The sequence below is a fragment of the Lissotriton vulgaris genome, chromosome 9 (genome assembly GCF_964263255.1).
Source record: "Lissotriton vulgaris chromosome 9, aLisVul1.2, whole genome shotgun sequence".
NCBI lineage: Eukaryota > Metazoa > Chordata > Amphibia > Caudata > Salamandridae > Lissotriton > Lissotriton vulgaris.
The window spans coordinates 828,130,492-828,155,227 of record NC_141697.1 but is presented as its reverse complement, the minus strand read 5'-3'; the positions used below and the strand labels follow the sequence as shown (position 1 = coordinate 828,155,227).

General features: G+C 44.1%; 1 protein-coding gene across 1 annotated transcript in view; it reads left to right on the top strand.

Annotated features, from left to right (window-relative positions):
• RCE1 (Ras converting CAAX endopeptidase 1) overlaps window positions 1-24,736 on the top strand; it is a 216,972-nt gene that overhangs the window by 177,788 nt on the left and 14,448 nt on the right. Inside the window, exon 7 of the mRNA XM_086938566.1 lies at window positions 17,775-17,837. Coding sequence (XP_086794692.1) covers window positions 17,775-17,837 — 63 coding nt within the window. The remainder of the gene's footprint in view (window positions 1-17,774; window positions 17,838-24,736) is intronic.

Here is a 24,736-nt window from a genome sequence, read left to right as displayed (position 1 = left end):
ACTCTAATACTGGCTGCCTTCTTTTTTGGAAATTGAGATTTTTTACTCTGAGCAGGTTCCTTGTCTTTGGACTTGGTGTGCTCTCCTGGGTCTAACCGTCCTCTTCTTTCTGATTTCTGCGAAAAAGATCGAGAGGGACGTGTATCAATACTTTGATATCTATCAGGTTTTTTCAAATTATCCCTATTTCTAAGGTTATATCTTTTCTCAGAGGGCTCCCTCTGGGGAGACTGGTGTTCTCGAGTCGGAGTTCTTTCCCTCCGTCGAGGAGACCTTCCTCTGGACTGGAAAACTTTTTCCTTGGGAGTGGATTGTTTATTTCCATCCCAGCTCTTTTTAGGATTGTTTGAATTATTTTTAATAAATAATTTTACTAACTCTCTATATACTTTTGTTAATTCTCTTATGTTAACTAAGAGTTCTTCACTTGACATTTTTTCAATGTCCGGATGTGGTGTGTAGCTGGCTAGAATCGGCCACGTTGCTCCTGGTCTACCTAGTGGACCGAGCCTGGTAATATGATCATTATGTTTTAGGGCACCTTTACACCAAAGCAAATGTTCTTGGTATTTTAATGGGATTTCAATCTCCTCGAAAGGAGCGTATTCATCCAGTGGAACTCCTACTACATAGTAGTGGAACTCGTGTGTTGCGGCGTTTGCCGCTGGAAAGTTTATCCATGAATAGAATACCTCTGTCTGACGATATTCGTGTGCCTCTATCACGAAGACGACTGTGCCACCTTGTGTGGTCAGTCCATTTTCTATAAGTTTTAACATTATAGATTTTCTTAAATGTGCATTGTATAAATGCAAGGTTTGCAGAGCAGGTCTCCAAGGAGACAAAGATTAGGTGCACAATATTTTGGAACACTGTATCCTTCAACGTTGAATAAACCAGAGCTTTACATAGGAATCTCTTCCTACTGAGTTCGGGCGGATTTTAACCTTTCACCCACTCCAGACGTCTATTGGAGTATTTACGGGAGAAAGGGGTCTGTGTGAAATATGCACGACTGAGTTACTCTAACGTCTTGCGTTAGTTTATCGCCTTACCAAACGTTTGGGCGCCATGTAGTGTAGTTCCTATTTTCCCAATAGGCCCTGCGCATTGGAATAACATAAACAGTAGTATCGACGTAGAAGTGCGGATCTTCCAGGCCTCCACTGACTATGCTAAACTTAATTGGGTTTGTTACCAACTAGCTCAGAGGTCACTGGAAACTTTCTTGACTGAATGGGAAGTGATCAGCTTCCCTGGCACAGCCAAGAAGAGATTCAGTTTTCTAACAACCGTGCAACATGACAACTTTGCTCCTCAGATAAGAGTCAATCTCTAGAGTCGTGTGAACAATAGACAGTTATTTTACTCAGTCAGTGGTTGTGCAGTTTACTTTCACAATATGTAGAGAATAGAGAGACGGGCATTGTCAATAAAGGGTAACATTTATTGAACAGTCTTTCTTCTTGTACTAGAGAAATGAATTGCCACAATTTCAAGACTTGTTATTATAAAAAGTACGTACAGTAAGATGAGTATTACGAAATAATACTGTAAAAGCATTGATATTGTTTCTTAGCCATACAATGGTTTAAAATGAATAAAACATATATACATTCATATATACATTAGGCTAAAATACTCAACTGGTGCTTCTAATTACGCCTACCCCAGTGTACCTGACCTAAGCCTAATACTTTGGAGGGGAGTCAGTAAGTTGCTTTAAGTTAAGTTGGTTTTGCCAAGGTTTGCTTCAAGATTTCTCTCTAAGGGTTTAGTCAACACCATACCTCTGGAATAGAATGATGGAGGTCTGGTATCTCCTTCAGGGGGTCGATATCCCAGTCACCCGCAAGGGTAGCCTGGAAACGCCGGAGCTGGATTTCTCTGCAGGAGAAAAGACAGCGTCTCTCTCAGTGCGTCGAGGAAGAGGAGGAGGGGCAGCGTCCGCGGGCAGCTTGCATCTGCTGGGCTCTTGCAGGGGACGGCTGTTCAGCTCCTAAGTTCACCACACCATCGTTCGCTAGTTAGCAGCGATAGCAGTAGCGATAGCAGCTATGGTATCATCAGCATAACAGCAGCTTCGTCAGCAGCGATGGCATTGAGGCAGCTAGCGTTTGCTTAAGGCAACGTTGGTAATATTTATACCTGAAAGGTGCCTTGTTTGACGTAAGTTTTTGGACATAAGACGTCAATAAAGATGTCCCTGGGAAGTGATCGTCTATCAGTGCTCATTAGAGTTCTATTACTAATCAAAACATAGCAAGCGGGGCTTTCCCAGGTTGCTGAGTTTTTATCTTGTTGAAGAACTCGGAGTGTTAATCTAGGAATCTTAGATAGTAGGAAGTGGCAGAGAAAGCGATTCTGAAATGTGGCTCTGTTCGTGTGAGGCCAGAGACGAGTTTCTGAATATTGCATTTTATCGGTTATGCCAATATAGGGAATAAATGGATTTATAGCTGTATAGGGGCATAAGGTCACAGTATCGATCAGGGTCCTAGATTAGAACGCTACACATCCACTCATTCACCAACATTTCTATACAGTCACTCATACATGTACTTACTCATCATATGTACTCATACACCTATATATCCTGTTACACACCGACACTCATACATAGTTATTTACACACTTACTCACACATGCAAATCAAACATCCATTTACTTGCAAATACCGCTATACACACACCACTACAGTTACTTCTACAGGAACGTGCACATACTTACTCTCTTAAGCAATCACTTATAGAAACACATACTTATTAATACAGGAACTCTTCCAGTCTCTCACTCTCACATATACTCACTTATATACATCAATACTCACATATACTAGTTTAAAACATATGTACTTACTCATAAATACACTATTGAGACAGTCATTCGCTCACTAACACACACATACACAAACTCATCCACCCATACAGTCCTGCACACATGTGGTATTCAAAACACATGCAAACAGTGAGTCAGTCATTCATGCATCTATGCGCTAAGTAATATCCCCCACCGAACCATACAGACACTCATACTGATACTCAAAAAAACAACTAATAACCCATACACACACTCATGTAGCTACTCACCATCCCATGCAGCCACTTATACACAAAGTGAGACACTGATACAGAAATGTACATATTTAAACATTACTCATTAATTACTCATTAATACATGTATTCACTAAGATACACTTAAGTCAGTTATAGAATCAATTTTACAAAAAATAATCCATTTAGACACTTATTTACCCGTTTATTCTTCCATCGACCTTTAGATATACATATATAAAAAATATTTATTTTTCAGAAAGACACACCTTCACTGGATGATGTCATCAGTGATGTCATCAGTGATGTCACTGACCATGTCATGAGTGATGTCACTGACCATGTCATGAGTGATGTAATATGTGACGTCATCAGCAGTGCATTGTGGGCGCGCGAGTTATAGTTAGCTGAACTAACTATAACGGGGGAATTTCAATGGTTTTGTATGAGTGAAATGGCCAGTTAACTATAACAATTCTGAAACCTATGTTTTTTTTTTGTGAATTTCAAAGGTTTTTCAAATGGTAATTCCGTACTATAACGTGTGTGAAACCTATGGTTTTTTCAGTGAATTTCAAAGGTTTTGTAAATGATCATTTTTAAATGTATTAATTATTATATTTCTTTCTTTTTATACTAATTTCCTACATTTTTATTATAATTATTTATAGTTATTTTATAAGTTACATTTCATATTCCTAATGTAAAATAATAAAACAAAATGCAAAAATAATTTTTCTTATTATTTTTTTTCTTCAATATATTAAAATTAAATTCTATATATGTCCTTTTTCCTTTTTTTTTTGGGGTGATCGTACGGTACGCGTACGGTAATCGCACCAAACTTTGTACTGGTAATCGTACTCTGCACGTACCGGCGCAAACGTTACGAATACGTTTTGACGTTACGCGTCACATCAGTGCTTCCGTGTGACGTCATGTACGGCGCCCGTATGCGTGAAAGTTTTTAATTGTTTAAAAACCTATATTTATGTATTTAATGTAAATATTAAGGGAAGACATTATCTGGGATAATCCTGAAAATAGTTTTTTTTTTAAACTTTTAATAAGCGTATATTACTTAAAAGCAATTACGGAAATCGCGGCGGTACGTCGTCCGTACGCACTCCGTAAGCGCACCGTAAGCGTACGCAAAGCCATGTGACTTTAAAACAACAGATTTGATTGGTTCATAAGACTTCCTATTCCAACTGTTGAAAGACCCCACCCATTTTAATCATTCTTCTTTGACTTTCTCAGGAGAACCATCTCTTCCAGTCAATTTAGAACCAAACTTCAGTATGGCTGCACTTGTGGAGTCCTCTTCTGAGCACTCATCAGAGGAGGAATTTTTTGCAGAGCAGCCTCAGCAAAAAAGGAAAGAGGCTGTGATATGGAAATTTTTCACCTTCCCTGAAGATCAAAAAAAGGTCAATGCCCCAAAAGTCACATGTAAAATATGTGACACAATTCTTTACACGGGCGACCCCAGCGAAAAATATTCCTTCGGAACAGCAAGCATGGTGCGCCATGTAAAAACTCTGCACCCTCATAATTACGCAAGAGCTTGCACACAAAGGTTGCGGGACAACCCTCCACCTCCTGTTCCCAGCACATTTACTGCACCACCACCTCAAGCAAGCAGTCCACACCCAAATATCGAACCTGATTTTGCGAATCTAGTCATACATTGCAAATTTTGCAATGAGATTTTGTGTTATGGTTAACAATCAATTGACTTGATTATCCGGAGGAAACCGGAGCACCGTTGTTCACGTCGTTAATTTCTATTTTTATATTGATTTGTTCCTGTTGGACACTTTTTTGGTTGCAGTTTCATTTTTTTCGTTAAAAAAAAAAAACCTGTTAAAAAAATGCAAAAAAATACAAAACTTCGAAAAACACAATTGTTTGACCTGGCCCTTTTTGGCAGGTTCACCCCGAAACTTTTTGCTTTTTCCTAGCCTGTTTCTGTGACCTGGTGTTGGTGATTTTAGGCCTCTAAGCACTTTTTCACTGTTGTACAGTGTAAAGAGCGTGAGCTCTCTGTGTGTGTGGTGAGAGTGACCTGCCCTCCCATAGGAATGGATGGGGAATATGTATGCCCATGGTAGTTCCTGATGTGTGGGGAGTGCAGGTAGAGTTTGGTATGTGCGAACTCGTGAGATTGACTGCTGCGCAATGATATATGCGGCATGATTGTGTCTAGTGTGGAAGTGCCACTTCTAGAAGATGGCATATTTGTGTAATTTGTGTCTGGCGTGTGATTGGCTGAAGCTGGCTGGTGAGCCTGGCTCCAAGAGTCTGGGTGGGTCTGCCCCGGTGGTGAATGGAGTGATTAGCATGCTGATGTGAGGGGAGGAGTACACCTGGGCCTGAATAGGGCTGGGTTTTCCCTCCACAATGCTGGCTCCACCCCCTGTGGTGCGTCTGATGTCCCTAGCCTGGCCAGTGAAAGGAGTTCCCTATAACCAGTTGTAGCTGGTTCTCACATTGCCTGCACCCTGCTAGACAAAGGATTTTACTGTATAAAAAGGGGCTGTGTCCCCTCACAAAATGTTCTTGTTTCCAACTTGAATCCTGCCAGGGGCGTGCTGCTGCTTGGGCCCAGGGGAAGGCTTGCCTCCCTGGGCCCTGCCCAGCCCCTGGATACCTGATGGACTGCTGAGGTCCTGGACTCTAGAGACCCTTTCCTGGGATCCCCCGATGGATGCTGGGACCCCCTTGCAATGGGAGTCTTTGCCTTGGGGGCTTGATGGACTCTGCCCCCTTAGCACCTGGGAGCGCTGTATTGGATTTCTAGCGCTGAGAGCACTTCCCTTTTACTCCTAACGCTTAAGGGCACTTGTTCTTGTCCTTTTAGCGCTTGGGAGCGCTTTATTTCCGCCCTAGCGCTTGGTAGCGCTCTATTTGTGGACCTTGCTTTGGTCTATGGCGCCAGGGAGCGCGGTCACCCCTCTCGCCGGTGCCCACCCGGCATTTCAAGTTTACCGTGTGAGGGAAGCCTCGGACAACCAGCCAAGGCCACGCTGGGATTGGCCCAGCTGGCCAAGCCTCCCGCTGCGACTTTGGGGTAGGAGCCAAGAAGCAGGAAGCAGCCTGCCGAGGCTCCCGAGGCTCACGAGCGAGAGGGGAGCCCCGGGAAAAGAGGAGAGACGCCGCCGCAGGAGCCCCTAAGATCGGGAGCTCCAGAGCAGCGGACAGCCGGTGAGTGATTATCGAAGGAGAGGGGGGCGTTGGGGACATTGGCGGTGCCCGCTCCTCCCCTCTAGTGCAAGGCCGGTGACACTGTGAGGCCCGTGGGGCCTCACCTGGTTCTGAGTCCCCCGAGCGGGACTCCAATGTTAAGGGAATTGTTGTTATTTGAGCCCGAGAGGCTCCCCCGCCCACATTTGTGTCCAGAGCCCGAGAGGCTCAGAAGCGCCTATTTTTCTTGAGAGCCCAAGAGAGGCTCAAGGCGCCCCAAGTGTTCCCGGGTCCCCCGTGAGGGACCCCACCGCCCAGTGAGGCTGTATTCTTGCTAAAAGCCCTGAGAGGCTCAAGCTGCACCTTTGTTTTGCGAGTCCCGAGAGGCTCATGGAGACAATTTGTTTGCGAGCCCAGAAAGGCTCTAGGATGCACATCCTTTGTTCCAAGCCCAGAGAGGCTCCCTGCCCACACAGTTGATTTAGCCAGAGCCTGCGAGGCGCCAGTGAGCGGCCACGTCCTCATCCAGCTGCCCAGCACTTAGTGGGCAGCTGTCACATTTAGGCCCCTGACATTGGAACAGTCCGGTTGCCTGCAGCCACGGAGGAATACTCAGTTAATGCTTTATACTCTAAGAAGTCTTTGAGCTCCTGACTATTAAAAGGTGTGCCATTTCCAGATTTTAGTATGACGTAAAGATGCCATCCATTTTCTCAATGTCTAGATCCTCAATTAATGGAAATCGTGAATATTCGTCCACAGTCACCATCAGGTGATGTCCATTGTTGGATGGACCAAACAAGTCAAAGGGTATTCTCTCCCAGGCATGTTTCAGGGGTTCTGACATGTTTACGGTATGTTGAGTAACTTTTGTAGAAAGGCAGTTGCATAGAACACAGACCTTTAATTCCTTCTCAACTCACTCGTCGAGATATGAAAACCAGACATTATCTTGGAGAGCTCATTTTGTAGCAATGATTCCCCTATGTCGTTCTGGGCCACTTCAATCATTTTCTGCTGCAGACTCTGGAATCAAGCTTCTCAACCCTCGCAATGTAACTCCCTCTTGAGTTATGGACAGTTCATCTTTGACATTTATGTATTTTTGATATTCATCCTCACTGGTGACAGGTCGAGTGCGCTGGCTCCACGACTGATGTGTAATTATTTCTTTCAACTTAAGCATGTCACTATCATGGCTCTTGGCAGTGATAATCTGGGCTGATGAAATGGCAGCTGGTGTGTTTGATTTCACGAAGAAGTGGATATAAGCTTCATCTGACTTAGATGGGGGCCCTGACCTTCAGTGAGCACTCTGGAAAAGTAGTCCGCAGGAATCTGCTCCTTTCCTGGACGATGCACAGTACTATAATTGTACTCTTGTAGCCAAGTCCCCATTGTTCAATGCAAGGAGGCATCTTGGCCTTTGGATTGCCAAACAATGTTAGTAAATCTTGATGTTCAGTTACCAGCGTAAGATTTTACTTACAGGAATACATGGAAGTATTCATAAGTCCATACAAAGGCTAAACTTTGTTTTTCAGGTTGTGATGAAGCGGGTTCTGGTTGGCACAAACTCCTACTGGCATACACCACAATATGCCTTCGAGCTTTCGAGTGTCCACTATGTGGTACAAGAATAGCACCAAACCCCACTGGGCTAGCATCGCCGACAACCTCTTTATGAAGTTTTGGATTGAAATAAGCCATTTCAGTAGCATTCTCAATGGCTTGTTTGATTTCCTTAAAACTGTTTTCACATTCATGGACCACTGAAATGAAAAATGTCATCAACTCTCTCAATGGAGCACTTACAGTGGCAAAGTCTTGTATATATCTAGAACAGTAGCTGGCGCCATGCAAGGAAATGAGGGCACCATGGAAACATCCTATGGGGGGGTCATCAGCATTTGACAGCACTTGCACTTTAGCAAGATCCTGTGTCACAACCCCATCAGAAAAGATATGGCCAAAGAATTTTAGCTTTGTCCCATGAAACTCACATTTGTCTGCATTCAAAGTAAAACCTGCTCCGGCAAGTAAACAACAAACTTGTGAAAACCCATATGTCAACTCATTCATGACAGGCTGTATGATACGTTGAATGAAGTCTTGAAACAGTTTTGCAGCGGGTGACACACCAACACTTTGTCTTTTGTATCGAAACAGAGCAATATGAGTAGAAAAAGTTGTAATGTAAATGCAGTCTTTGAGTTCCAACTGATGATAACCTTTATTTAAATCAAGGCAAGAGAAGACCTTTGCACCATTTAATTGTGTTATCATAGCAGTGTGTGGACCTGGATTACATTCTCGTTCAATTGCAATGTTTACCTGATGCATGTCAACGCATATGTGTACCACTCCACTGTCCTTTTTGGGCCCTTCCACAATGGGAGAAACCCATTGCATTGGACCAGTAGAACGCTCAATGATATCATGCTTCAGTAATCACTCAAGTTCTTTTTCAACAGCATCTTGTAAATGAAAAGCAATTCGCCTACTTCTCGAAGCAACAGGATGTACATCCTCCGTAATATGCAACTTTACTTTCATAGTCTTGTGCTTTTCCAAACCTTGAAACAACACTGACTTACTATTTCATGGTGAGCATTCATGTTTATGTTCACAGAAATCAGTCCTGTATCAGCAGCAATGTTCCCTCTAATTATTTTCCTCTGTGTGCGGCAAGAGCCAAGAACCTGACCACGCGTGTAGACCAGGGCTTTGAGTGGGATGAAAATACTCGGATCTTTCAAGGGGCGTAACCAATGCAATTAAGGGTGTGGATTAAAAGTAATTAATGTATAAATATGTGCATCACATAGTGTGCCACCCTACTGATATTTTGCTGCCTCTGTCATTACATCAAAATATATAATACAAGTAACATTACACCAACAAGAAGCCAAGACTATTGGCTTTTTCAATGGTTGTTTTTTGCATCAAATTTATATAATAATAGGAGGATTCGAGCTGACCAATATTAACTCTCTAGGTGAAAAATTCCACAAGGTGTGATTCAACTAAGTGGAAAATCACCACCAGTAAGGCAGGCAGAAATGTGATTTGGGGCCATATGTATCATACTATCGTTTTGCGATTTCCAAATAGCGAATTTTAAGGAATCGCTATTTGGAAATCGCAAAACGGTATGTATGTAAATAATCGCTGTTTTTTAGTGATTTCCAATAATTCCTTATTTGCGAATTCGCAAGTTGCGAATATCGCCAATAAGGAATACATCCCATTCATTTCTAAGGGCCTCTTGGCCCATAGAAATGAAAGGCAAAATTGTGATTAGCAATTTGCTAATCGCAAATTTTGCTAATTTTCCAGGGTGCAGGGGTGTCTCAAGAACACCCTGCTGCACCCCTGAAAATGACATGTGTGCGCATATGGCGCACATACATGCCCAAAGGGCATGTATGAGCGTCACATGGCACCTTTTTGTTTTTTAAAGAAATGCTTTTTTTAAAGAATTCGCAATTTACCACCAACTACAAGTTGGTGGTAATTTGCGAAATCTTTTTCCAAAATCGCAATTTTTAAATATTTCATACATATCATTTAGGAAATCGCATTTTGCGATTTCCTAAATGCTTGTGCAATGTTAAGGAATCGCAACATTTGCGATTCCTTAACATTTGCGATGCGATAATTTCATACATCGCATTTCACGTTTTTCTTGTCGCAAACGCAGCGAATTTCCGATTCGCAGCGTTTGCGACAAGAAAAACGCTTCATACATATGGCCCTTGGACCTTAAACTAGTTTGTTTTCTTTTATAGGCAAAACAGAAACTCAAAAAGTGGGGGCATCTGAGAAGCAGTCTAACAGTATTAAACGTAACCCTACAACTAGGCATTCTGGTCCATTTGCCCAGGGCGGCAGAAGTTAAGGGGGCTGAAACCCTGTTATTACAGTCTGTTGTCAACGCCACACCCCCTTAACAGACCAAGCCACTAACTCTTCATAAAAACATACGAGCAGTTAATTGTATTTACTCTGTGGCAGTGTGAATACTTATTTACATGGGCGACCTAAGGTATTCTTCCTAAGTTTTTCAATGTTTTCACTTTGAGGAATTACCGAACCCAGTCTTTCCTTGTTCATGAAAGGGGTAGATAGGATTTACAGTAGGAGAAAGTAACTCTGGAGCCAATGATACATTTATTGCATCTTAGTGAGTAAGTTGATGTAAGGCCTTTGGTATACATCGCCAATGGAAATGTTCGAGAATGTCCGCAACGGTCCCAGATTGTGGGTGTTAGAAACATTTTTAAAGGGGGCCGCTTTGCCCCTCTTCCTGACAGCATTCATGTTCCCACCTTGGGACTTAATTTGCAGCAGTAGAAAATCTCCATTAATAGTGCAATGTCCACCCCTCCGAGCACACTTTACAAGTTCGAAACTTCCCTTCAGCTCATTTTGAGAATCAGAATGTGGAATTTGAAAAGGAAAATGGCTTTTCTGCACAGCAAAATTACACGCAGGTGTGCTGAACAAGTAGGGATCAGGCCTGTTGCCTTTAGGCAGTGTTTGTGAAACTTTAGCCAAATGTGAAGTTTCCTCATGCACCTCATTGGGGGCTTCGCAATGCACATATGATCATGTTGATTCTGTACACAGGGCGTAGCTCCTTACTACATTCACACCCTATTAATTTACAGCCTTGCAACCTGTGTGCAGTGCGTCCTGCCTGCGCGTGCTGTGTCTCAAGACACAAACAGGCAAGAAGGAAAATCACGAAAAAAACGCATTCATCATCTGATATTACAGTACTGATGACAATTTTTAATAATACATTGTTCCTGTGAAGGACTTCCATACAATGCCTTCCCTGTTAGAGGTAGTCATGACAGGGCAGCTCAACAACAATACTGCTGCAAAGGTCAAAGTCGACAATAAAATTGAATCCTCTCAGGCGAATAGTATTGCTTAAGGTGTGCAATATTTTAAATTAGAAGGGAAGAGGAAATTGAAAACTGAAAATCATGATGGAAAAATAGAGAAGTAACTTAGGACACAACCACACTACCCAAGGAGGTGTCTTTTAATGTTTTACCCCTAAATTAAAATACTGTCAAGCGATGAACCACACATTCAGTGTTGCCGCTGCGAGGAACTACAACTGTCCGCACTCTGCACATGCTCAGGAAAACAGAAGAACACAGCTTTTCAGTAACACATCCACGTACACTCTGATTCGAAGGCCAATCCCCGGAGATGCAGTATTATAAACGTATCTATCGCTTCTCTGTATAGCAGTACTGTTATCAGGTGTCTGTGTGACCTGTACAGCGCATTGATGCCTCGTGGCAACAGGGTGCTATATATAAAATTAATAATCCCATAAATAGATTAGGAAAGGGGCGGGTGTTTCAGGCTGGAAGTTGGACGTCGATAAGGCTAAACAAAATAAAAGACTGCCAGTAGATAGTTATGCCAGCCTGTGCAGAGATTGCTTCCAGGTCAAGAAGGCTCTTCCTCGAGGCACTGACTGTCTCGGGAATCTGATCTAGACGGGGTTATTGAGCTAGAAACAACCTTGTCATGTGCAGCTCGAGCCCACCCCGTCCTGTGAACTCCTGCGACTGTCAAAAATAACTAGGGTCAATTGTTGTCAAATGGCAACAGTGCAAAACAATAAAATGCAACCGGCTCTTGGGAAGTTCTGATGAACAATTAAAGGTGTGCTTCCCTGGCCAGGATGCGAGAGGGAGGGAAGGGCCTCGTTCCCTCAGCCCCCACCACGGCACTGGAAGCAGGGCATCTCGCTGTCTAGCAACACTGACATTCAGAAGTCAGTCAGTCCTAAATATAAAGAGCCGTAATGCCTCAGTTTCCGAGGAATACCCGCTAATATTTAGAGCAGGATAAGAATAACACCATAGCCATAAGAGATGCATCCTGGGAAGAACCCTTCTGGGGTCACTGGGTCCAGGACTGTGATTGTGTCCATGTTTGCAGTAGTGATGGTCAGGAGCTGAATGGAAACTGTGCTTGCTCCAGTGTAGCGCCGGCACTTCTTGGAAGTTGTCCGCTTAAATATTACAAATGTACAATAGAAGCAAAACGGGCTTTAAAGCATTGGCACAATCATACCATTTTTGCACGCACAGGGCTAAATCGAGCACAAAACATATCTGCCCTAAAGCATTTGCACCCGGAATCTGCACGACGTGTGCTTTACACGTCGTGCTTTTGCACTTGCTGCATTTTCAATAGATCATGGCTGGGGCTGATTGCGGGCCATTGTGACGGGCGCTGTGATTAACAGGAATCCTTTCACAATGGCCTCAAGCAACCCGCAAATTGTCGTTTTTCGCCGCTTGCCATTTAAAAGCGGTCGGCGGCGGTGAGAACGTGTGCGCGCTCCAGAAGTAGCACTGCGCGCTCGGTACCTTAAAGGTGCGCAGAAGTGCAGCCGCGCACGTTAGAGGGAACACTGATCAGCAGCTATGCTAAAACTGAGCAAACAGGCACGCAATGCTCTCACTTGAAGCACATGGATGGGTGGTGGCACCTAAGTTTTCATATGTTAGAAATGACCCTTGACATTTTAAGTGTTTCAATGGCGCCCATGTATACACTTTGGTTTTCAACAGCATAAGTTGTGGTAAGGGAGCAGTTTATTATATTTTTTCTCAGGCACAATGTTTATCTATGCACCACTGTCGATGATGAAAGGTATCGAACTACCATTTACTTTCAGTGTAATTTTCGGACAATGTTTTAATGACTATGGTGGTTTGGCATGCCGACATTTATCTTTGAATTACATTTTTCTTCACATGCGGCCAGTCCAACATGTGCACTCTTTCCTGAAGTAAACATTGACATGGCACAACAATCTTCTTCACTTTCACTTGATACTGATATGGAGGAACTGTTTGATGATGAATTAGATAACAATTGACCTTTGTTCAGTGTCAATTTGTTGTGCCTGACGTCTCCGTTAGGCCTTGTGGGTGCTCGTCTAACGTTTCTTTCAGAACGTTCCAGCGGCCATTTTGTCTTGATGCACTTGTTTTTACCTTTGCTTTGCACATAGTCACTAAATGGTTCTCCTTCCCACAGCCCTTACATATCTGTCAAATGTCCAACATTATGTTAGAGGACATTCGGAAGGCCTCATACTTGAGGCTTTTCCTCACAACTCGAAACTTGCAGGATACATATTTTAATATTCTCATACATCCCAGCATCCATAGTACCTAAGGTTTATATATAGAATCAGGACAACTTATTTACACTTCCTTTTGCCCTCAGATCCAATCTGCAGACTTGTGCAAAATGTGTGGATCAAGTGGTGACCTCCCTTAATCGAAGGGTGTCCGCATACCTCAAATCCCACTCCCAGAACAGAGAGAAAACTTCCATGATTCTGATCACCCTGAATGAGCTAGGACACATTCTTAAAGCAACCAAGTACTCTTTCGTTCCACTAACTACATAGTATTTTTGGGACCATATATTTCGACAAGTGATGGTGTGGTGGCACAGTCATTTGAGACCGAGTGCAAACTAGCTTCTCTGACTTTAGTGATCCAACCACAACCTTATATTCCAGAATTCCAAGTCTGCTGGGTTGCATGTCATCACACATCCATCACATGCCGAATAGTCAGCGACACAAGCTTTGTGCAGTTGAGAAGGCAAATTTGAGATTACTTCAAGCAATGGCTAAGTTGTTGGCAAGACAACTTGGTAGAAGGGAGACTCCTCTTCAGAAACAGATTATGGGAGGTCTATGTTCCAAGATGGGATCTGCCCTGCATATTGGAGCTCAGGGTGAGATGGTTAGCAGAGTTTCTCCCTTGTGTTTGAGGAGCGACCATTACGATGAAGACTAACAGTGATCTGCTGTTGTGTAGGAATAAACAATACAGAGATGGGTGGAATTCTTGAATTAATCTCAGCCACTAGTAATTACTCTGGCTGCATCCCAGTCCATCATTATTATGCTCATCATGCTAGCTCCAATTGTATCCAGCTACATGCAAATCAGCCTTGGTCCTGCTCCAGTAGGAACAGTCCAGCCTGAACTGCCAAGTTAGGCTTTCCCTGTACTGGAACAGAAGCAACCCAATACTATTTTTGCAGTGATTGGAACTCATCAGTTAGGTGTACCTGATTAAGTCTTATCTTCTGGGTGTGGCATGGTAGAGTGGCACAGTGAGCACAGGACCCACATCGGGCCACATCCGGGCATAGCTGTTCCCCATAGCTCATCGAACTGGCATGCTTTTAGGTTTGTGTGTGTTTAACTTCCAACTTCACCACTTTTTATAAAGCCAGACCTAGACAATTTACACATAACTAGGTTGAGCTGCTGCAGGAAGAAAGGAGATGTGAGAAGTTGGCCTGCTATATTCTGTCTACTAGTTATAGTGGGCACCTTGCACCAGTCCAAACAACTCTTATTGATGATTAGGTTTAAGATAACCTTATTGAAAGCTATCCTAGTGGTAGCTATAGACAGCAACCTTCAGGCTAAGTCTTGAAGGAGTGTTAAGCACGTTGGTTTACCCGATAACCTTGTGAATGACCAAATGAAAGGAGAACCACACAAGGTATATATAAAATATATGTATTTATTACTAAACACTCTTTACTAACCCCTTTATGAGATTAGAGAGCAAGATACACAATATCAACACACTAGAACGTAAGGAACTAGCACAACATACTATGGACCCCTGGGGGGAGACCAAACCATATATTAAGAAAGTGGTATAAGAACCACGACTTGACTAGACACAGTGCCTAGAGCCCGTAGAATCGCTGGGACCCCAAGGAACCACCCAAGGTAGAGGCACAGGGGACCTGCGGGGGACGCGTGCAGTGTGAGTATGGGAAAGTCGTGTTTGGAATTTTAAAGATTAGGGACCCTTCGGAGAGGACTTTGAGCAAACCCTTTTAGACTTGGAAGGTTCTAAGGCCAGCACCCATGTGAGCACCGAAGTACTCGTGTTACCTCACCCAGGGAAGCCGGGTGCATAGGTGACAAATTGTGTCGGGAATCGTCCCTGTTTTCATTGGCGAGTTGCTGCAAAGTGCTGCTGCCATGGAAAGGAAAAGTGTCCGGTGTGATCCAAGCCTGGATCGGTATGTGAAGAACCTGAAAGCAGAGGGGACAGAGTCTGTGTCACTTCAGGGTGACCAGGGGCACGGTATACCAATGTCTGGTGTTTCAGGTCCGATGATGTGAAGCTTGACTCTGCTGCCACGGGGACCAGGAGACGTCGACAATGACCAGAGTCCGCAGGCGAGCTGTCCCACGAAGGATGTTGAGTGCTGGGGGGTCGGTGTCAGGATCAGAAACCAACAAGCCTTAACAATAGCAACCCACACGATGAGAGTAAAAAGGCTTCGGTGTGGACCAGCAAGGTCCTGATAACTCCCCAAGCGATGGAGAGTCAGGGCACGTCTGGAGCAACCAGGTAAGCCCGCTGAAAGTTACAGTACCCTTCTCAGGGACCCACAAGTCGATGGACAAGGGATCGCAAAGGACTTCGAGAGGAATCACAAAATACCAGCCCACGGGTCACTCGTGGAGTGTAGGCCAGAAATCTTCGGTGGAATCACTGCTCAGGGTCTGGACAACAAGTAGCCAAAGCACAGCCTCAGGGATCGCCAAAAAGCATATGCTGCTGCAAATGTGCACAGTGTCCAGGGGTTCGGGTTGCACGGTCCCCACGAGGGCTTTGGATCCCAGGTTTACTGAGAGCACGGATCGGCCTCGGCAAGCTTGGAAACCCACCTCCTGTGTTGCAAAGTCTTCGGCGTCCTTCAGGAGCTGCGTAGTTGCAAACCGGACAGATGCGTTTTTGGTGTCTGCCTTGCAGGGGAGTAACTCCTTTACTCCAAGGGAGATTCTTCAGTCATCCAACAAAGTGTAGATAGTTGAATTTCTGGGATTCTGTAGCAGAGTTTCGTCCAGGTAAATCTAAAGTCCTGTAGTCAGGGGTTCCTTCTTTATACCAAAGGAAGGGGTGGGACAAACTCTGGGGACACACCTATGGGAGGGTCAGGACAGGGGGGTGGTTACACCCATGCCCTTTGTCCAGTTTTGTGCCATAGCAGGGGCTGAGTGCCCCTGCAACCGGTTTGAGCTGGACTATGCACAGGGACACCAAATTGCCCCCATGCAGACATCAAAGCACTCTTGGAGTGCACCCACCCAGCCCCAATACACTAAAGCTTGTCTGGGAGGTGGTCACACCTCCCTGTGACAGGAAACATATTGTCCAGCCTCCCCTGCCAGAGTTTCGTCCAGCAGCAGGAGGGCAGACGCGTGTCTGTGGCTGGCAGCATCCATTTTGTGTAATGCCAGGGTTCTGTGAAGCTGGTACGGGGTGTACCGGTTAGTTATAATTCTCCCTCTAGGAGGGTGGAATCATACCTCCCCCACCAGTGCTGGCGGTGAGGTATGATTCCAAGGTGTTTGACACCAAGCACGACATGTTTCCTTGCAGCCATTTGAAAGTTAGAATTTACTGCAAGGTTATAATGCTTTTAAGAGTATATGGTTGACTACATCACAGAACAACCCCGGATAATAGATTCCGAAGGCTGCAGAGGGGCCCTGCTCATGCATGGGCACCCTCTCACACAAAACCCAGCACCCTGCCTTCAAGATTGATCAGACCTGCCATAGGGGTGACTGATAGGTTTATATTTGCAGTGATCTAAGGTTGATATAAGGAACCTCTATCTAAATATGGCTGCTGTAGCAGACCTGTTATGTCATTTTAAGTGATCTCTCAGGGGTGGCATAATACAAGCTGTAGCCCCTGAGAGGCCCAAGGTATATAGGATACCATATACTAGGAACTTATAAGGGTACCCCAGAATCCAGTCTATGGTGTACTTAAAGTGCATGCAATCAGTTTAGAGAGGAAGCAGCTAGGCTGGGGTCCTGGATAGCAGGATCCCAGCCGGAAGCCAGACTAAAGCCGAAAAGCAGTGAAACATCAGCACAAAGTGGGGTAACTATAAGAAGCAGATCCTACTCTCTTACAGGAGATACTCATGAAAATGGTCATATAAACTGTGAATAACTGAAGTGCACTACTTGGCACCAGATCCAGGTTGCCATTCTGAGCAGACTTTTACTAAAGCTGAAGCATCGTCAGGTAGCTTTGTATATTGTTTCATTGCTCCAGCATTGTAGGAAGCTTCTAGACTCAATACTTAGTGATCTTGTCAACATGATGAATGTGTAAGTTTGCCTTCTGAACCCTGCCAGGTCTGTGGATATGGTAAGCCCACCTGTTCTGGGTCCTGATATCATGATGTTGGCAACTTCTAACAGGTGTCACTCCACATTACTTTCTATATCTCAAAAAAACTACTACGGTTCTGGTCTTGTGCTGTCCCACTAGTCTCCCAATTGCATATGATTGCCAGAATCAAGTGTAAGCTGATATTTACCCTGTCCCAATTCCATTGTGCACATTTTGATAACCATGACTCCCACACCTGCCCATTACTATTTCCATCTTTTCTCTCTTTTTCTACCCTCAGCCTTTCAATTCTCCTATACAGCCGTGTTTGGTGCGTATACAGCATTCATCTTCATCAGAACAGGTAAGGCAGGCTTTATGAAGGACTGAAGTTAGGATGTATGTTTTCTCACAATTTTAAAATGCAGTTTTGCAGTCTGCATTCTTGGGTGAAGAGTGCTGTTAAATATCGCCAAATACAAGCTGAAATTGTGGCAACCAATTATGACCTTTTATTAGCGATCATGGATGGAAAGAAAAGTTGGCAAAACCAATAGGTGGGGCCTTTTTTTATGAAAGTGGTTAATTTATTGGCCGCTTTGAATTTGTGGTTGTGCAGATTAATGAGTCGGCGATTGCAAGAATGAGTCAACAAGTGGATGAAAGAATGGGTACCTGACTGAGTATACAGAGGGGTGACTGAATAAGTGCCAAGATGACAGGATAGATGAATAGGAATAAAAGAGGGAAGACTGTACATGGAATGATAATTGAGTAAGATGATGGCTGAGTGCATGGATGGCCAAGGCCAGGATGCTTGATGTTCCAGTTGTCCTTTTAGAAGAGGCAGCACATTTTTTCCGAAGCTGTTGCTCTCATGCATGCACTCCCAAACCTAATAACTTTTGTGCTGGTTGACAAATCTGCATGAACTTTCCAGAACTAAAGTTTATCCACTTTGATTTTTCATGGCACGTTTTATGGAGATCTGTCAAGCAGAGGATGTTCAGTGGGGTCTCCACAAGTGGCATTCCCGCTTTAGCTCCCATTGGATTATTTGCTCCGTAATAGAGAAACAATGACTGAACAGAAGTACACCAACTTGGCGTGGAAGTAAAACTTTACTCAAGGAATTGGTTTTGGTTGGTTTGGTGTAAATCAGTTCAGAAGTTTTGGAGAAATTAGCTTTTTAAAAGTGTTCTGTTTTGGGTATGGAAAGTTTACATTTTAGAGATATCTGAACCGTTAATCCATGACGGGTCTGTGAATTTGTGGACTCAAAGAAGATGTTCGAATCCAGTTAAAAAAATGAATACATTCATTGGACTAGGGAGCTTTTTCTCCAGTCATCCATTGTAGATTCTCACATCTGTGATGCTCTGATTGGCCGGCACGCAAAGAGAAACCTTGTATTGCTCCAGCCATTATCCAACATGGTGCACTATGCACCATTTTGGTGTTGTGTAGTTCCTTTAAATCTACATAGGATTTGTGCGTTTAGACAACATAAACCAAGGGATTGGTGTCCAAACTGATTCCAGACGCCCCACAGGATATGTTCGCCTGTAGACCAGCTAGCTCGAAGTGCCACTATAAGTCCCCACAACCGTACCAAGGAGCAACAGACATCCCTGTCCCCTCAGGAATCGTGGCAACTGTACACTACTTTTCACTCAGTCACTCGTGCTCACTTTGTCTCAGCAAGCCTTACAGAATGAACGGTTGGGACGTTTTCAATAAGTATTTATTGAACCAGCGTCATTCTAGTATAAAATACCATGAGACAGAAACAGATATATACGGTTATAAGCACCAACAGTGTAAATGAAAGTTAAAATTCTACCATAGTGCTAAAACAGTGAATATATGCAGGCATATAAATACATGACAGTAGTAATGCGTTCTCTTACGATGCAATCCTAACTAGATGTACCTAAGTGTGCCTCGCATGTATGTAGGTGTATATGTAGGTGTATAGCCAAGAATCCCCCTAGGAAAGAGCCAACCTCATTACCTGATGTGAGAGAGCGTAGGACCCTATCTTGGTCTCAAGTTGAACACCCTGAGAGGGATGTAAGACCACTGCGGGCTGGAGTATCTGCTTGCAGTGACCTCAGCGTCACGAGTCAGCGTGTCAGCAGGGAAGTCTTTCTCCTCTAGTTTGTCCAGCGAAGATGTGGTGCTTATATGCCCAAAAGGTACCCTCAGGGGTTCTACCTAGATGTGTCATGGTACTGTGGGCCAAGGATGACAATAGGGATGACCCTTATACAGAATTATTATGCAGAAGATGGTAATCCTGCTGTGATACTGAGAAACCGCATGCATAATAAATTAGGCTAGTTTTCAGAGAAAACCACATGACATTTATGCAGCATCTAACTAGGGAAAAGGTCAGCACCAAACCAGTTATGTGGAATAATTGAAGAACAACTATAGGTAAAAGGTTGTGTAACTACCTAGGCCTATGTTGAGGTATATTGGGGTTCATAACATTGGAATATATAAAAACTGCAGACGATGGCAGGGTGAACCTATCCTACACCCAATGCCCGAGTAGGGGGACATGTGGAGGGACCTCTAAAACACCTTCCAGCATCAAAATTAATGTTAAAACAGTTATTTTTGATGCAGGATCCCAGAATCCAGCATCAGCATTGTGAGTCCTAGACTCGTAATGCATCCCTTTGATCTTCCTGGGGTCACTAATCCGGCAAAAGATGCTCAAATCCTGGGGGAAGACATTGAAAAAGAATTTGGCGCACTACAGCTGGGCATGACCATCTAGCTCTGCACATGGCCTTAAGACCTCAGCCAAACCCTGAAGCCAGCCCATGTTGCGCACAGCTAAAGGTAGTGCACTGCTGAAGTTGGCCATTAATAGGATGTTAGGCATGAGGAACAGTTGGATGTGGTATATCATTTACAAATTTTAAATTCACAGAAAAAAAATACATACATGGAGGCTAGCCATTGGAACAGAGATGCGTCACTCATTGCCTGAGCAGATTCGTGGGCGTTCCGGCATTTTTTCGCTCTCCGCCCCTTTGCGATCGTCATTGCGGTGGTGGGTGGATTTTTTATTTTTTTTATTTCTCGGCATGTTATTGTCATTTCCGGCGTATCTGTTGCTGGGGTGGGCTGCACGATTTTAGTGGTCCTGCAAGGTCTCGCTGGGAGGGCCGGTTACTCAACATGCACGGACGGCCTGGAAGCGAGTCGGAACTCGGATGAAGACCTCAGGCTGACCTGAGTTGAAGCAGGTACGGGGGTCGTTTGACTGGTGACTTCGGCCTGCTAGTGAGTCTGTGTGGTGTTGTGTATTTTTTACACCAACCACAGACCTCCAGATTACAGCGCAGTCACAGCTAACACCAGAAACACAAATCTGACTAGTTTAACATTTTCTTCCATTCTTGGCCCAAGTGTAGATTCCGTTTCCCACGCTTTCTGAAAATTATGCATTATTAGTACAAGTTCACCTGTTACTCCCACTCAACCATGGCATTTAAGAATCACCCCTCCTCCGCAGTCATTCTTTCCCTGCTGTGAAGCTTTACCATTTTCCGGCTGTTGATGGGTTTTACCTCCGCTCCCCAGGCATTGCCTACGTTCGGCGAGTGCTAGGGACTGCAAGGAAGGCGTTCTCCCAAACCGGAAGTCATGGATCCACCTCAGAAAATGGCGGCCGGAGAACTAAATGCCAATGTCTTGCTTGACGCTCATGCCATACAACGGCCCTGAACGCACAATATTATTGTGGCTCTCAGGCGGCAAAATGTGGAAGGAGCTCAGTGAATGTTTAACAAAGAGGTCACAGGCTCGATGCCCAGCAGGGAATCTACACAGTCTCAGTCCACACAGGACAACAAAATGAGTTCTGTTAAGTTGGATATGAATAACCACCCCCATTCAGAAACATAGTTAACTTTTGTGCTGCAGGTTCAGTGGCACTGGGGTACCTTCACCCCGAGGAGGCCTGTCCTTTAACACTAGCTCAGGTGCATGGGGCACTTGGTTCATGCTTGCATTTGGGGCACTGGCAAGCACGCTACAACATGGCACCCATCACTGAAAACATCACATGGATATTCTACTATCATTAACCATCTATGTCTTGTGGAACCTCTCAGGAGTACAGAGTTGCAGAAAATGAGCACACTGGACAGTTGTCTAAAACGAATAGCTGTGGCTCTGGGGGTGTGTGTGGCTCTGGGTGTCTGTGTGTGGCTCTGGGTGTCTGTGTGTGGCTCTGTGTATGTGTGTGTGTGGCTCTGTGTGTGGCTCTGTGTGTGTGTGTGTGTGTGTGTGTGTCTCTGTGTGTGTGTGTGTGGCTCTGGGTGTGTGTGGCTCTGGGTGTGTGTGTGTGTGGCTCTGGGTGTGTGTGTGGCTCTGGGTGTGTGTGTGAGTTTGTGGCTCTGGGTGTGTGTGTGTGGCTCTGTGTGTGTGTGTGGCTCTGGGTGTGTGTGTGTGGCTCTGGGTGTGTGTGTGACTCTGGGTGTGTGTGTGTGTGGCTCTGGGTGTGGGTGTGTGTGTGTGTGGCTCTGGGTGTGTGTGGCTGGCTCTGGGTGTGTGTGTGGCTCTAGGTGTGTGTGGTAGTAATTGCTGTCTGCTGAGCTCGTCTGTAGGGTACCATAGGTCTCCCATTTGCGAGAGATTAAGCTATTGGCAATGTAAATGACAATGCCATTTATTTATCTGTTTTCAAAACCAACACATAAATACAAATTTTGTCATTTACAATGCCAATAGCTCTAACTTTTCCAAAGGCGAAACCGTTGCATTGTAAATGCTTGTTTATGTTGTAGGGCGCTGCCGAGAGTACAGCAGCCCCCAACAACATTACAAAAGCAGCAAGTCTCCTGGGTCATTAAATGCATGACCCCAGAATAACTTACCATGTTTTTAAAACACCCGAATGTTGGAGCTCTGTGCTAATCAGATGAAGTGCAAGGCCCTTTCATGATTGTTTTTATGAGTGCCTATTGTGGGGTGAAAAACATAAAAAGAAAGACATAAAGACATTTCGGTGTTAATTAAAAAAACAAAAAACGTTTGATTCTTTCTTTTAAAACATTTTGCCCACAAAATGCAATCATAAAAACAATGTTAAAAGACTCACAGACATGTTGATTTATTTTTTTATTAAACATCTATTAAATATTGTTAATTCAATTTTATTTATTATGATTTTGGCTCTCAAAGAGGGCCACATAAAATATACAAAATATAGCACACAACAATTACAGCATAACCATTACATTGCTCGAAGAGAGCAGCAAAATTATCCTAGGGTAAATACGAAACTGACATATAATTAAAAAGCTACACAAGTCGGACAGTCTAGGTACATCTCCATGGACATATTAATAAATAGCTAAAAACCCTTTAAAAAAGTTAAAAATGTGAGAACAGAACATTTCATTGGGAGGGGAATAAAGTGCAAACAGGAAATCGTTCAAAGTGACAATGCCAAGATCCAAACAAATAACTTTTATCCATCTACAACGTAATTTACGAAGCGCCGGGCAGATCAGCAACACATGCATACAGTCCTGGATATTTACTTTACAAAAATTACACAGAGGAGAGGAGCCATTCCATTTAGATAACAGTCGGTTTAACGGTAATAAATCATAACGTAAAAGAAACCAAAATCTACGGATACCATGTGGTAGGTTCCATCTTACATAGGGCTGAGGGAGTTTCCACAAATAGGAATCAAGGAGATGTTCTACCTTTCTTTTTCCACAGATTACTTTTTTATCCATCTGGAAACACAAGTCCCATGAAGCTGCTTTTAAAGCAAATTTTAACTGTAAAGAAGAGTACAAAAACAAAGCAGATTCATCTAATTTGAGGAGGATTACAGCTTTTCGAAAATTACGCACAAGTTGAGAAAACTCATTAAAATTACCCAGAAGTTCACTTTTGAGGATAGCTCTCATTGTCCCTACCTTAGCTCTTGCAAGGCAGGCCACCCATCTAACAAGGGCCGATAGTCCCTGTACCCAGCTACTCCTGAGGCCGAAATCCAGCCTACAGGCAGCTAAAGGGCACGCGGTGTTTAGGGAAGAGAGAGATCTTAGAAGTTTACCCTCTATCTTATGGCAAAAGTCCCACTTTTTCACATCAATGAGTTCAATACCATACAATATTGTTGCGGGGATTTTTGATCTATACACTTCCAATAGAATCGGAAAGTGCCGTTTCCCCGTTGCATGGTAAAGAGAGTTTAAACCTTTGCCATGGGCAATAGCTTTGCGTGTACAATGTTCTATGTGGAGTTTCTCACTCAAATTAGCCATGATAATTTTCCCCAAAAAAGTATAGGACTTTACCACCTCAAGTTTTTGGCCCCCAATAAACCAACCAAAATCAGCGGAGCGGCACCTCTTCTTACCAGCTATACACATAACTTTGCTTTTAGTAATGTTGATCTTCATATGATGATCCACAGCAAACATATGAAGCGCATTAAGCCGATTTGCAAGTCCTTTGGGGGATAGATCAAAAATGAGAACATCGTCGGCGTACATCAGGCAAGATATAGGGGACCCCCCGAGCACCGGGGCAATGCCCTCACTAGAAGAAAGGGCTGCGGGTAGGTCCACTGTGTACAGAGAAAACAAAAGGGGGGCCAACAAACAACCTTGCTTAAGGCCATTCAAAGATGGAATTATATCTGAAAGACCCCTTTCGCCTCCCATCAACACCCTACACCAGGTCTCTGTATGTAGAGCCCGCACCAGCTCCAATAGGTAGGATGGCAGACCAAGCGCTGCCAGCTTTCTCCACAGCGTTCCGCGGTCCACTTTATCGAACGCTGTGGAGAAATCGACAAAGGCAGCATACACCACCCCACCTCTCACCTGAACATACTTATCCGTAACCACATGCAGGGCGGTAAGGTTGTCTAACGTACCGTGGTCCCTACGAAAACCAGTCTGTTCTAGCGGCAGAATATTATTCTCCTCTACCCAATCGGAGAGGGCTTTTAATAAACATTTCGCAAACACTTTTCCGATAGAGTCGAGGAGAGCAATCAGACGGTAATTACTGGGGCTGTCCCTAACTCCCTTCTTAAAAATAGGGACCAGGATACTACCCCTCCACGAATCAGGGACCATTTTCGTCATAAAACATGCTTTAAACAGGGGAAACAGAATTTTACTCCACCTTACAGGATCAGATTTCAGGACCGTCATAGGGAGTTCATCGGGTCCCATTGCCCCGGAGACCCGCATGTTTTTTATCGCCATC